Genomic DNA, 15,402 nt, shown 5'->3' with positions numbered 1-15,402 from the left:
CTCATTATGCGTCATAATAATTATAGTTCAGCCAGCCTACTACAGAGCATTGAAAAAGCTGCGTCACTCATACCGCGCGCACGATGTGTGCGTTAGTGCGTAGTAGTGTGTTTCGGAGAGGAAAGCACTTTCCATTTATAGTTGCAAAGACTAAAGAGTTTATAGAGTGCGTGTGTGTGTGTGTGTGTGTGTGTGTGTGTGTGTGTGTGTGTGTGTGTGTGTGTGTGTGTGTGTGTGTGTGTGAAGACAGAGCTAGGGGCAGAGCATGAGCAGAGTGGAGAGAGAGAGGGGTTGAGAGGGAGGAAGAGAGCGAGATAGAGAGAGAGAGAGAGCGAGAGAGAGAGAGCGAGAGAGAGAGAGGTAAAACAGATGTGAGCGTTGAAATAGTAGAGGGGTTGTTACTGTAACTGTACTGGTGGAAAAACGTCCCCGGAGGAAGAAAGAAAGAAAGAAAGAAAGAGTCAGAGAAGTAATAATTCCCACTTTCGAGCAGCAAGAGCACAAAAGACAGAAGGAACTGGACAAAGAAGTTTACTGTTCTTTGCGCCGGTTGGAAGTAAGTGAATTTAAAATATTTAACTTTGTGTGCTTGTTGATGTTGACTAGTACTAGGCTAACTATGTGATCATGTGACATTAATATAAGCATGTATTCCTTTTCTCCAGACCGTTTATGAATTTCGACACATATAGGTCTATCCTAGCCTAAGATTTAGACTCTCGTAGCCTACTATTTATCCATTCTGACGTCGGGTGATGACGTCAGAATCGATAAATACATCCACAAGTCTAAATCTTAGGCTAGGTCTATCCTGTCCAAATGGAGCCAAATGGATAGTGGTTCAAATCAATCTAAAATTACAACTGAACTCATAGAGTTACAACTTTACATACCGGTACATTGTATGTTTCCTGATGATGTCATGCATGTGCGCGCCAATTGTCTCTCTCTCTCTCTCTCTCTCTCTGTGTGTGTGTGTGTGTGTGTGTGTGTGTGTGTGTGTGTGTGTGTGTGCGTGCGTGTGTGTGTGTGCGTGCGTGTGTGTGTGACGTGTGTGTGACGTGTGCGTGCGTGCACTGTGAATGAGCAGGCCATGTGTTTCCTCACTACTCAAACATTTATTTCCCAACAGTCTGAAAGTGGACTCTCTGTGCACAGTTTGACCACAGTAGGCTATAGGGTGTACTGTAGGCTACATCATTGGCTTAATAAGTACTGCAAATAGCATGATGATATAGTCTTATTTATTAACAAACAAACAAATGAACAAACAAACATAGGCTACAGACTTGAAGAGGTTGATGTAGGCCAGGTTCTAACATAATTTTGGTGATTGCTGATGCATTGCCTGCCTCTTTTGTGTACTATTTGACCTCCTGCATCAGCTGTCATTCCTTGTTGAACCACTGAGCCTGCTCTCTCTCTCTCTCTCTCTCTCTCTCTTTCAGCATGTTTTGATCTGACCTGACACATCTTTATTGATCATGAAAAACATAATGTACTGTAACAACAATGTACATATAGCATGGCCACAAGTAAGACGCGCAAACGCGGGAAGCGAACGCAGCTCGTACATATTTGGGTTTTGGACGTATAGCTGCTTTGGGGACTCCTTATAATGGTTATGGCTGAGTCATGGTGACGTACTAACAGCGGGACAGACACTTGCATCAATCACAAACAAATCACTCAGCTCCATATATGGGCACAAAAGCGGGACAGACAGACACACACACACACACACACACACAGACATGATCTGCTAGGTCTCATAGTAAGTGCTCATTGCGTTCGCAATAAATCAAAAGGATAAAAACACAGGAACGCTCATAGTTTGTTTTCATTGCGTCCTTTAACATGAGATGTGTGTAGTCCATGTTGTGTATATAGTGTGGTTCCTTTCTGGGACTGTCATGTCTATTCTCTCTCTATCATTACGTGGCGTCATCTCATTCCATTATTGTCTGGTCTCCTTGTCCATCTGTAGTCATTTCCCATCACTCTTGTCCCACTCTTCCTTCAGGTCCTTCTCTAATCAATCACATTTTCTGTTCATTTCCTTTGTATTTCTGTCTGTCTCTCTCTCTCTCTCTCTCTCTCTCTCCCTCCCCCATGCACCACCCCTCTCTCTCTCTCTCTCTCTCTCTCTCCCTCCCCCATGCACCACCCCTCTCTACATGCGCAGCGTCTGAAAAGCGTCCTGTACTTTCACGTGGAATCTAAGTGTTCCAAGTATAGAGGAAGTAGTTATAGCGCCCCAGGAAGTTACGTTGATGCTGTGCAGATCTGGTTACCAGAACATTGTCACAATTGGTCAAACACTTACAAGAAAGTTACAGTCCCACTGTAGACCAGGAGTCTTCAACAGGATGTCCGGGATCCATATAGGGGGTCCTCAGAGTTAGTACAGAGGGGCACCAAATCTTTGCGTGATAGGAACTATGTTTTTACCATTAACCAGTTGAACCCTAGAATCCCTATTTTGAGGGGAACGTACGTTAGCTGAAAATAACTTGACATTTTCTATTCTGCAACATATATTTATACAATATGTAGTGGGGGTCCGACTCCTAGCTCTGGTCCATAGCTCTATGCCATTGCCGTTTAGAGATATGTTACCTATGACTTCCGGGGCTCGCATAAATGCAGACCAGCCTCTCGTCTTTAGCGTAAATAAAAATAACGTTTTTGCTTCTCACCAATACAAAGGCGGGTTGTGTCATTAGAAAGCCAACTTTCCTTAGTGGAAGCACTTTTTTGGTCAAAAAGCGATTATCTTTCCACCGAAGAAAAAAAATACTTTTAGTTACTCCACTCCGCCCTCTACTGATATTGCCAAGAGAAAACCCTCATACAGAATATTTTTCCTCTGGTGAAAAAATCCCTTTCTGGCCAAAAAGTATACGTGTGTGGTGGGAGGGGGGACTCAGAGTGCTTCCACTAAGGAAAGTAGGCTTTCTAATGACACAACCCGCCTTCGTATTGGTGAGTAGCAAAAACGTTCTTATTTACGCTAAAGACGAGAGGCTGGTCTGCATTTACGCGAGCCTCGGAAGTCATCGGTAACATAGCTCTAAATGTGACGGCATTAGAGCTATGGACCAGAGCTAGGGGGGGGGGGTCCCTGCTTCAATCCTCACAGCTAAGGGGTCCTTGACCTGGAAAATGGTGAAGACCCCCTTAGTTTTAGCAGTAGTTCTTTTCCAGGCTTTTCTCCTGGAGATGAGATTAGGCTGGGGAACGAACAAGGTTACCTGTTCAGATAAAGACCGCTGAAGCTCAGATTGTAACTTTAATGCAGCACACGCACTGCACTTCAAACCCTTGGCAACATTGATCTTTGTCACACAAATATACGAGAGTTTAAACAAAAAGACAGATAACAGATCTACTACTTCTGGGTACAACTAAGAGCTGGCACAGACAACTTTAAACTTTACCTCATCGTTTGAATTCTGCATCTCTGACCAGTGAGATCACGCAGGTGAGGTGATCGATTGAAAGTGTTAGAACTTTTTGTTCATATAATTGATTCTCACTAATGTTCATTATAAAATGGCACAAATTTCAGTATACTCACTCCTATTGGTACAAAGTATCAAAGTCCTCTGGGTCACAGAATAATTTAATTAATTGAAAATAGTCAAGATACTATGATCTTTAGCATAAGAACTGGGGCGGGGGGCTGAACTAGCATTAGGAGCTACTGCACAATAGCTACAGAACATGGGTTGATGGTAGATATTAGGAGGTGTTTGTGTGATTGGTTCACAGCACGTGCGTGCACATAATGTCTATGTTGCGCCAGGCAGGCTGTATCTCAGTGTACTGGTATGGTGTTGGTAGTTGGGTACTTTGTTCCTGTAGAAAATGTGCCCTAATACATGTCTGCAGGTCAAAATAAAGTGCATCAGCTGTCAGGTTGGGCAGGCGTACAGTCCAGTATGTCCAACTGGCCGTCCCTGTCAATGTGACCTCAAATGAGTCACTGAAGACCCTGCCAGACTCACAGGGCTGTTAAAGACCTGCTGGCATCATTCTGAGCTCTCTGGGAGTTTGTATTCCCAGTAAAAGTTCATTTAACTCAGAGAGTTAACATTTTGTGTTACATTACATTTGTACTTCACCCATAGTTGCAGCACACATGGACACATTAATACAGAGGATTTTACTGTCGGTAATAGGTATGTGAGAGTGACTTCAGAAAATCTGGTGCTACAATTGGTATCTGGTTATGTTCTGGTTTGGCTAGATAAACCTTGAATTAGGAGAAATGCATTGAGTAGGCAATTTCTTTCTCTCTCTCTCTCTCCCTCTCTCTCTCTCTCTCTCTCTCTCTCTCTCTTTTAAATGTAGTAGTCAATATTATTTGTAGCCCTCTTCGTCCCCAGTGTAGTCGTTATGCTAACGAATTCCTCCCCACATATTGCGTTAACTGTTGCATCCTACTGGCTCACCTGCCAGTGAGAATCCCCCAAGAGGACACAAAACCACCGTCCTACTCCTCCTGCAGCAGCTGCCTCCCCAGCCTGTAGAAGCGACATCACCCTCCCCCAAACACAGGCCAATTGTGTTCGTATAGACTAGTGTTTCCCAATGTGGTTGGTACCACCCCCGAGGGGTCGCTTCCACCCCCCAGGGGGCATTTAGAGAACATATGGCATATTATTTTGTATTATATGCCAGTTTAATATATTCGTATATTCGCATGATACTAGCATGTCAGCATCATGTCAGATGATAATTACGTGCTACGTCTGTCATGATGATACTGACCATGGTACTGACTGATACTTGCATGATGCTGACCATATTAAATACTGTCATGATACTGACCATGATACTGAAAATCCTATCCTATAATCTTGCCTCAGATGATCCTATACCGATATGTCTGGTGACATCTAAATGTCATTCAATGTTACTAGAACAATCCTATGTCCACTGCTTTGGAAACCAATATGATGTCACTGCCCCATTAAGAAGGACCGCCCTCTATAGTCCGGCAGCCGGGGGGGGTGTGGAGTGGAAAATTTGGTATAGTTTTTTTTTTATTGGCCTAAAATATTGTCTATATTCATGAATCCACTTGCTGACCGGCTGTCGGCATTGAGCAATTTGTTTTATAGGGGTTTATATGTGACCATATAGTCACCATACTGTTAACAATGAAAGGCAAAAATAACAACATTTCACTGCTTTAACCCATTCTGATCGGGAACCCAGTTTGGTGTTAGCATCATGTTATGCTTTAGCTATTGAAAAACAGCAGATCTACAAGCTCATAGCGCGCCACCGAGTGGCGCGCTACGAGCTTGTAGGTCTGCTATTTTTGAAAAATAGAAAATCAGAAAAATCTGATCTCAGGTCAGAATGGGTTAAGTAGCATTCGACGTGTCAATATCAAAATGGACCCGTAAAGTTTAGGTCTGTACTAACAACCAATGGGGGTCCTTGAAATTAAAACGTTTGAGAACCACGCCACTGCTTTAACGGTTTCTAACTTTCTACCTTGTTTTAGCGATGAAAGCTGAGAGATTGGCCTCAGTCAGTTAAGCGAAGCATTCAGAGACTGACTTGCATGAAAATGTAAGAGTTGAAATTCAAGCCTTTTCGGGTTCAGAGAGTTACATAAGTAAGTCATGTGTAACACATGGAAACGTTCGAGTTTGGAGAAATTGAGGTTTGTGAACATTGGCTCAACACGATATACGTACACACGTAAAATCCTCAGTGTTCATTTATCCATTTGTAATTCTGAGAGTATCATAATGGAACCACTCTTAGAGTTATAGATTAACACTCAGGAGTTTTCTAGAAGGCATACAGTAGCTCAGATTACATGATCATAAGAAAAGAGTTCCTTTCATTCAGTGTGAATCCCTCAAGGCATACGTGTGTGCGTGCGTGCGTGCGTGCGTGTGTGTGTGTGTGTGTGTGTGTGTGTGTGTGTGTGTGTGTGTGTGTGTGTGCAAGAGGGGTGTGTTCATGACTAATCTCTTTTAAGGCACATATGTTTGCATACTGGGAGTACTGCTGACGACAGGAATAGCAGCAGTTACACACACACACACACAACCACACACACACACACACACACACACACACACACACACGCACACACACACACACGCACGCACGCAACCACACACACACACACACACACACACACGCACACGCACACGCACACGCACACACACACACACGCACGCACGCAACCACACACACACACACACACACACACACACACACACACACACGCACACACACACACGCACACACACACACACACACACAACCTTGATTTCCATCTACAGTACTCAACCTGCAGAAATATTTGCTCGAGCACCCAGAGGGGTGGAAGGAATTTCCTCCTTACATAAACGATGGTCCATTTATAATGCAATGTAGAGTGTTGTACTACTGTGTGTGTGCGTGTGTGTGTGTGTGTGTGTGTGTGTGTGTGTGTGTGTGTGTGTGTGTGTGTGCGCGCGCACGTGAATGAGTGCGTGCATGTGTGCTTTTGCAAGACTTGTGCGTGCATGGATGCATGTGTCTGTGAGTGTGTGTGTGTGTGTGTGTGTGTGTGTGTGTGTGTGGACAGAGTTACCTGACGCTTGGTCGTGCCAGATAAAAGGTTATGGGAGGTCAGCACCTCTGCACAGCTCCACTACTGTATCCATGCTTCACATTCTGGAATGCTGATAACCTGCGTGTTCTGCTTCACGCGGTAACGCATGGCTGACCAGTTGATAGTGCATAGCGTTAGTGGAGATTTAAGTAGTGTGGGAAGGAAGGAGACGTTCTCCTTGTGGTACCTTTGACCAGCAGGCTTGACCTCACAGCTCGGGTGGAGTTTTTATTGGAACCAATAGTAAATCACGGTGCTGCGTGTTGGACAGCTCCTAGGTGTGCAGCGCACGAGACAGACGGTGCAGACGTGACTATTCCTATTCAAGGCACATGTGAGCTTGAGTGTTCATTTCACTCTCTGGGGTATACAGTGTTGGCCAGGTTGTTGCTCAGGTGGTGGGATACGTTAGGCACAAAGCATTTCTAGGGGCCTCGGGCAGACACAGTAAGCCAAGGTGTCAGGCATCTAATCCATGACATCTGTGGCGTTTGGCTTGCTGTATGTATGTATGTATGTATATGGGCATAATCTGTCTAGACACACAGACCCACACACACACACACACACACACACACACACACAGGAGTTGAGGTCACTACACGGGACACCACTGCATTCCCACCGTATTATTTTCGCGCGCAATAAGGTACAGCACGTTACGCGCGCACGCGTGCATGCTAGAACACGTCCCCCTAGATACACAAGCCAAGTATCTAAATGGCTACTTTGCATAACAGGTTTACCGGTTGTTTTCCCAACATTACATCTGTAATGTTGGGAAGCTGATGTCAAGCTGATGTCAAGCTGATATCTGTCATCTGTGTGTTGACATCCTTTCTTTCTAGACATGGCTAAGAAGACATGGCACTCTTTTCACATTGACCTATAATTACCTGACCTGGCGGAGATCCGAGCCGAGCCGAGGAGCACTTTTTATTAAGAACAGGTTATACATTATTATATAATTGGTACAGTATGTACCAATACCTCCAACCCATACTGCTCAGCAGTGACACTGCATAGAATAAAATAGTAAGATGATGTAATAGTCATGGAAAACAACAACATCTGAAATGAAGATGATATACAGTCTGTCCATTAAGTGCTTTCACTCAAATAACGGACAAGGGGCCAGCCAAACCTTATCAAATTGTCTCTCTTTGTTTTTCAAGAAGTACCTTATTCTCTAAGGTGAAGTGTACTAGTCACGGTCTCATGACTTTGCTCATCTAGATGTTGTTATGTTCTACTTGTTTTGATTCTATGTTCTGTTTATCTAGCTGTCGCATGTCTATGTTCTTGTTCTAGTTGTTTTGGTTCTATGTTCATGTCTTCCCCAGGTGTTTCTCATGTGTAATCAGCCCTCCTGTGTATATTAGTCTTGTTCCCCAGTCAGTCCTTGTGGGTTCATTGTTTAGTGTCACTCTGCATTCGTGATTTCTGTTCTGTTCACCTGTTAAATAAAATACCCAACCATGGACTACTCCTGCCTGGCTGTCCTGGCTTTGGGTCCTCACCACCACCACCACCAGATCGTGACATGAACTAGTCATTTCATTTAGCCAATGTTTAAATGCAGGAGCCATCTCCTTTCCCAGTGTGTAATTTCTTTGTTCTGTAATCAGACCATATTAGAGGAGTTGTTTTCTGTCAACATATTAATGGAGTCTGACAAACCCAGAATAATTAGTACAGGATCGGGAGGTCAATATGAATATTCAAAATATCAGAGAGCGTCTCAAATATCTTAATCCAATATATCTGTATCCGGGGGCAAAGGATACAGCTGTGGAGAAGATGTGCATCTATTGCCTTTTTCTTTACAATGTTTTTCCACTCAACTAAATTACTTGACTCTTTTTGTGCCCTCCTATCCTCTCCATCTTTCTCCACCAACCTTCCCTCTGCTCCACCCTTCCTGTCTGCTATAGCCATGGCTCCCAGCCTGCGTCAGGCGTACAGGCGGAGGTGGTGGATGGCGGTGACGGCGGTCATAGAGAACCTGCTGTTCTCTGCCGTGCTGCTTGGCTGGGGCTCCTTGCTCCTCATGCTGAAGGGCGAAGGCTTCTACTCCCACCTCTGCACAGGTAAAGAAAGATATACATTGATATACATTGTTATACAGAAAATAAAAGATAAAGAACAATAGACCAAATCAGAATGTGTGTAAACAAACAGTGGCAGAAACCTTGCATCGCCAACTCGTTTGAGTAGCACGTCTTGGCTGTGGCGAGTCACGTGGTAAGTAGGCTACTGGATGAGGTGTTGCGCTACCTCAGCAATCCATCTCCCAGGGTGAAATGGGGATAGACTCCCGCCCTCTGGCTAATACAGACAATAAAACTCTTTGACCCACTACTACGGTTTCTGAACTCCCCGCAGGCCTCCTGAGACACAGACTGAGTAGGAAAAACATTTGTGGTATTTTACATGAACATTAGTGAGGACCAATTATATGAAGATAGGTTGAAAAGTGGTGAAGTTCAAGTTTAATAATAATAATAAAAAAGGACATCAAAGGTTTCCACCCGACAGCGAGGACATGCTGCAGCCAGCATTCCTAACATGAACAAAACGTTGGTCATGTTGCGTTTGCGGCTTTAGAAACCGAACACAAATACATACGGTGATTTACTGCCCCGTTTCGTTTTCCAAGTCTAAACACATGGTTCAGTGAGTGGACCGGGGAAGTGGAGGACATACTGTACTGTTCTGTGTTAAACTCTGCCAGCGTTACGCCCTCCAGCTGAACCTCATCATTGTCAGATGAAGAGAAGCAGCTGGTGACTCCATGTTGCTGGGAGGAGACGTGATTCTCTGCACCATCTCGTTTTCATTCTTTTTTTTTGTTTAATTTTTTCTTTTTTTTTTGTTTGCCTTTTGCCTTTATTTTATATTTTTTATGGAGGGACAGACAGTAGGCTGACAGGAAATGGGGAGAGAGATGGGGGGGGGGGGGGGGTGACATGCAGTAAAGGCCGTCGCGATCGGGAGTCGAACCCGCGGCACACTGCCAGACTGGATTATCAGCCAAGGTGCCTGGACCGCTGAGCCACGGCCCAGGCCTTATTTGTTTACATGTTTAATTATAATATGGATATGGATTAGTCAGGCCAAAGACAAGGTCAGGAAACTTACCATTTCGATTTATTACATTGAACACAAAACATTTACTTTGGTCAATTGTGGTGCAAAAAAACAAACCGCTAGAACTAAATGTGAGCACGGCTCAAGTCTTACCAGGTGAATGGCTCAGAATTAGTTCATATTATAAGCACAACAATCACCAGCACTCATGAAATGTTATTTAGCAGTCCTTTATCATTATAAAGTTACCCGTGCCGATCAAAGTAAAATAAATCGTATGCTAAAAAGTGTGCACAAGAAATTGGCCATTGATCGGTCCAACAGGGTTTCCTCCAGAGAGACACGCTTACACTCCATGGCTCCCTCTTTTAAAGGGACACTTCACCCTTTTTGCAAAAAGATATATGTTAATGACGTTTAGAAGCTTTAGAACACTTTCCTGGGGGTCTTTATGTGTGTAATATGTGGTTTTAGATATTTTAGATTGTAGCAGTGAGCCTGGTGTCTCTGATGTCATGGACACTGGGCTCACTTCCTTCCTGGACTACATGTTGTCTCAGTAAGACAGCTCTCCCCCCTATCCACAAGGAGGAGCAGTGCACCAAAGAATTATGGGAATTGTAGTCCAGGAAGGTAGTGAGCCCAGTGTCCATGACATCAGAGACAACAGGCTCACTGCTACAATCTAAAATATCTAAAACCACATATTACACACATAAAGACCCCCAGGAAAGAGTTCTAAAGCTTCTAAACGTCATTAACATATATATTTTTGCAAAAAGGGTGAAGTGTCCCTTTAAGCCTCACTATAAAAACATACCCTATGCCATCTATATGCATTTCCTCACAAAATGTTGACGTCGTCGAATGATGACGTGACGTGCACTGTAAGCGCACGTTGTAAGACTCAACAGGTGTAGTTTATCTGTCTTCAGCACAGAAGAAGATCACTGGTACACCGTGAAAACTACAAAAATAGAATATAAATACTATTACAAATCATGACATTTTTCTCATAGTCTTCAACAACAATAAAATCTGTGCATTACATATCACTTTCAATAGTACAATAAATAAAATGGTTAATGGTACGTAATGAATGCAGTGATACAATCATTTCAAGAGAAGACCAATAAAATACCAAAAATTCCATAACAGAAATATACCAAACGAACCATCAACCCACAATACAATTAAATAGACCTAAAGTAAATGAATGAACCCAAAACAGAACAAACAAACAAATCATATACCTCGCTCCGCTAATCGAGGGGCTAGGGGTTGAATCGAAAGCCACCTTGAACTTCATACCAACAATCTTGGGATAACCAATACTTGGCACATCGGACACAGCAAAAGCAGGCACTGCATGTAAACAATATAAACGGCTTTTAGCTTTACATTATATACTGAATCTACAAAACTATATACTGAATATATACAAAACATTTCAACAATATCAAATCAACTGGGTAAACATGAAGTTGCAAGCAAACAAATCTCATACCATGTGGCTCTGCTGCTTCAAACATGCTGTGTCTCTCACTGCGTCACTCTGGCTGAGTGTGTCTCTGAGGTGAGTGAAGCCAACAGGCTTCAGCTATATATGTCACGGTACGTGACATGTTATGGTTTTTTGTGTACCTTTTATTTTGTAGTATTGTTTTGTGCCATCCTGTCTTCCCCTGTAGTTCTGTACCTGCCTTGTCTAACCTGTATTGTGATCAGTCTTTGTTTTCCACCTGTGTCCTCTTAGTCCCCCAGCCAATCACCTGTGTCCTCTTAGTCCCCCAGCCAATCACCTGTGTCCTCTTAGTCCCCCAGCCAATCACCTGTGTCCTCTTAGTCCCCCAGCCAATCACCTGTGTCCTCTTAGTCCCCCAGCCAATCACCTGTGTCCTCTTAGTCCCCCAGCCAATCCCTGTCTTGATTTTGAGTTTTGTTCACCTGTGTCTAGTTATCCCATGTCTATAAGTATGCCCTTGTGTTGTCAGTTCTTGGTTGGTTCGTAAATTGTTGTCAGTGTATTCTAGTCCTTGTATATTCCTAGTCCCAGTGTTATTTCTTGCTCCTAGTTATCCCTAGTCTCCTCATGTTTCCTGTGTTTGTTCCTGTACCTCTGGTTTTTGGTTAATAAACCACCGTGCACTCGACCTGCCTTGTGTCTGCCTCATCCTCTGCCTTTGTCCTGCGCTTGGGTCCTACACACACCTCTGACTCTGATCGTGACAATATACAGTATGCACTCTAACCGGAAGTATCACAATAAAAGTACCCTAAGAGCATACAGGAAGTGTCAAAATAAGACAACCACAAATAAACTTCAAAGTAAAGACATGACTGAAGTTAAAAGAACGAAGTGACACCGGCAGTTACATGCACCACATGGACCCGTTACTGAGCTCTCTCCCTGTTTCTGTTCCCATCCAGTAAATCACACTAATGCTAATCATACAGTGAAGAGCAACCTGACGTCGTGGGAGACCGGCATCTGGCCCACATGTGTGGAGCAGGAAGAGATGCTCAACCTGGGCTTCACCATTGGCTCCTTCATCATCAGCGCAGCCACTCTGCCTCTGGGCATCCTGATGGACAAGTACGGACCGCGCATGCTCCGGCTCATCGGCAGGTGAGAGGATAAGAAGATACACACGCACGCACGCATACGCACGCATACGCACGCACGCACGCACGCACGCGCACACACGCACGCACGCACACGCACACGCACACACACATACACACACAGAATAAAGTGAATTCACTTCTTATATCAGGGGTTCCCAAACATTTCCTTGCCAAGGACCTATAAACAGGCTCTGTGCATGAATGAATGAATGAATTAATATTTTATTTCGGTCTTAAATCATATATAACAAAAAAAACATTGCATGGATGCACCTGGGACGTATCCTCAGTGATGTATCCTGAGGTCAACGGGGTTTCGGGTCTCTCAAACATCATACCCCTCACTCAGGCGACCCAGCCGGGAGTGATCAAGTCCTGACTTACGCCCCAGTAGCTAGTACCCTCAATCAGTCCTACTAGGGAAAAACCAGGGGCACACAATCCGTTGGAACTACTCCAGAACTACTCTGCCAGGGCTGGGAGGTACACACATTATAGGTCAATGTGAAAAAAGGGTGCCATGTCTTCTTAGGCCTGAAAAAGCTGTAGGCTATAAATAGAAAGAAAGGATGTCAACACACTACAGAAGAACAATAACAAAACTTCTATGCCACAAGCAAAACAAAGAAAGACATGCATAACTGTAGTTTCCGCCCACTTTGAAAACCTCTGTTCTATGCTGGCATGCAGGCCTGCAGCAAGCATTGTTACTGTATACTCCATCAACAAGTTCAACTAATGCTAATGTGTGTGTGTGTGTGTGTGTGTGTGTGTGTGTGTGTGTGTGTGTGTGTGTGTGTGTGTGTGTGTGTGTGTGTGTGTGTGTGTGTGTGTGTGTGTGTGCGTGCGTGCCTTTCAGCTCTTGCTTTGCATTTTCCTGTGCTGTTATAGCAGCCGCAGCATATAACCCTGAAGGTAAGATACTCAACTCATTAATAATGTCATTTCTTTTCTAAATAGAACAATCAATCAATCGTCAGCGCGCTCATCGCTGTGTACTGCAAGAAAGATGGGATTCATTCATAATTTCAAAGTGATACTGTACATTATTAATTACTAATATATCAAGTATGACACTTACTGTATGTTCAATATTGACTGTCAATAGATGAATTCTGCTAGCTAGATTAAGTATATCTTAAGTATAGCTCTAAGTCAGTGGCTCTCAAGTGCTTTAATTTCAAGGACTCTCAGTTTGATAGTTTAGTTTAGTTATTTTGCAAGTTAAGTATTAGTTTTAAGTATTATGCCACCATCCCTATTTGATACTACTTTCATCTCTGGGGCCCACATATACACTGTAAAATCGTCAGTGTTAATGATCAAGTATCAATCATTTTGCTGGCGACCCCTGGAACCACCCCCCAAGGTTCCATGGGGGTCCCCGGGCCCCAGGCTCGACCATAAAATGGCCATGGACCGTTCCTGGTGGAAGAAAGACATATCGAGAACCGGTGCCTACTTTAAACCGATGATGATGATGATGATGATGATGAATGCTGTTAACAAAATCTTGCTCATCTGGCTAAAGTCGCTGCCCTTTACAGTTTTTCCCCATCTGACATTGTTAGCTGACAAATGTCACATTTTGTTGTGTGCATTCAAATTAAGTCAAACCATTATGTGAACCAACAACTGACAAGATAGAAGGTCACACATATTCAACTCATCGAATCTCAGTTTGGATGTACAAGCCATTATTATATGATTCATTGTTTACATTCACAGTTTAACAGTGTAGATTGTGCAAAAGGTCAGTTAACCAACACACATGAACATTTCAAAAATGCACTGCAGGCTTTCAGAGAAACACATACTTGTAATTTGACCCAGGCTATAAGACAACAGACAATTATAAAAAAAAATATATACAGTATGTTTCCATTGTATACTCTGCAGACCACTACAATATCAATCCACCCAAGATGCTCCCCATGTTCTGATCAATCAGCTAGAGAGCACCCCTCAATATACTCGTCAGCCGCCAGTCACCCAATTAACTACAGTTTACAATTTAGGCATTTAGCAGACGCTCTTAATCCAGAGCGACTTACATTAAGCAAGAACAAAAAGCATGGGAATACATCACATAAAAACATTTATCATGAAACATGCGTAAGCTAAGAAAGTAACAGTGGAATATAACTACAGTGCACAGCCAGGCTTCAACAGGCTAAGATACATTTAAAAAATCATTCTCATTCCGGCCAATCACAATTTGCGTCCTCACTTTTCTGTCCTCACTTTTTATCCTCAATACGTAACTTTGCTCAGCCCAAAATATGGAAGAGATTCCTGAATCTGCACCTTCTATGTGACTGGGAATGTACGAGTGACAAGCATGAAAAATTGAATTGAATTGAATATCCAGTCTACAAGAGGTTGCTCCGTAAGAATTGTTCCTTATACATTGTTTTTCTTTATTTTGATTGACTGTGTTTCCCTCGCATCTCCGCAGTGCTGTCTGCTCTCATCTTCCTGGGCGTTTCCTTCAGTGGTTTTGGAGGCATCTCCCTGGTGTTCACGTCACTCACGGTAAGATTTATCATCCACAAGTAGAAACACATGCCGAATTATGTAACATATACTGCACACTGCACAGTATATCGCCTCATATGAACACGTGTTGTAACATATAGATAGATCTTTATTTGTCATTGCAACGTGTACAACGAAATTAAAAGTGCCAACATTATATCACAAAAACAACATATACAAGCTAAAACGAAACACACATGACTTCTTGTTATTGCACAACCCCAGCAGCATAATGCACAAACATGTAATTTCATCTGTTATCGCAAAACAAACTCTTATTGTACTTTAAGATAGCAGATAAAAAAACTAAAAGTGTCGCAGTAACAGATCATTTTTAGCAGCATTGAGTGCAACTACCGCTGTGGGATAGAAGCTGTTATACGAATCCATGGAGCCGTGTCCTGCAGGCCAGGTGTAGGCAATCAATACTGAGGTGTCAAAAGCGGCGCTTAATGGTACAACTCAGCTATGGCTGCGCCCAGGGCATCCCGCCGTGGATTCGTCTATAGTACTGT

The 15,402-nt window shown here is 43.3% G+C and overlaps 1 protein-coding gene across 2 annotated transcripts in view; it reads left to right on the top strand.

The window, feature by feature from the left end:
* The first annotated feature begins 303 nt into the window (after positions 1–303).
* slc43a1b (solute carrier family 43 member 1b) overlaps positions 304–15,402 on the top strand; it is a 32,596-nt gene continuing 17,497 nt past the window's right edge. For both annotated transcript variants that reach the window (XM_080759596.1, XM_080759595.1), the window contains exons 1-5: positions 304–556; positions 8,566–8,721; positions 12,152–12,350; positions 13,209–13,264; positions 14,808–14,884. In XM_080759596.1, the coding sequence (XP_080615722.1) occupies positions 8,568–8,721; positions 12,152–12,350; positions 13,209–13,264; positions 14,808–14,884 (486 nt within the window). In that variant the 5' untranslated portion in view covers positions 304–556; positions 8,566–8,567. The remainder of the gene's footprint in view (positions 557–8,565; positions 8,722–12,151; positions 12,351–13,208; positions 13,265–14,807; positions 14,885–15,402) is intronic.

Source organism: Protomyctophum bolini, assembly GCF_963924005.1.
Source record: "Protomyctophum bolini genome assembly, chromosome: 3".
Classification (NCBI taxonomy): domain Eukaryota; kingdom Metazoa; phylum Chordata; class Actinopteri; order Myctophiformes; family Myctophidae; genus Protomyctophum; species Protomyctophum bolini.
Note: the sequence above shows the minus strand (reverse complement) of the source record. Positions and strands in the feature narration are given on the sequence as shown.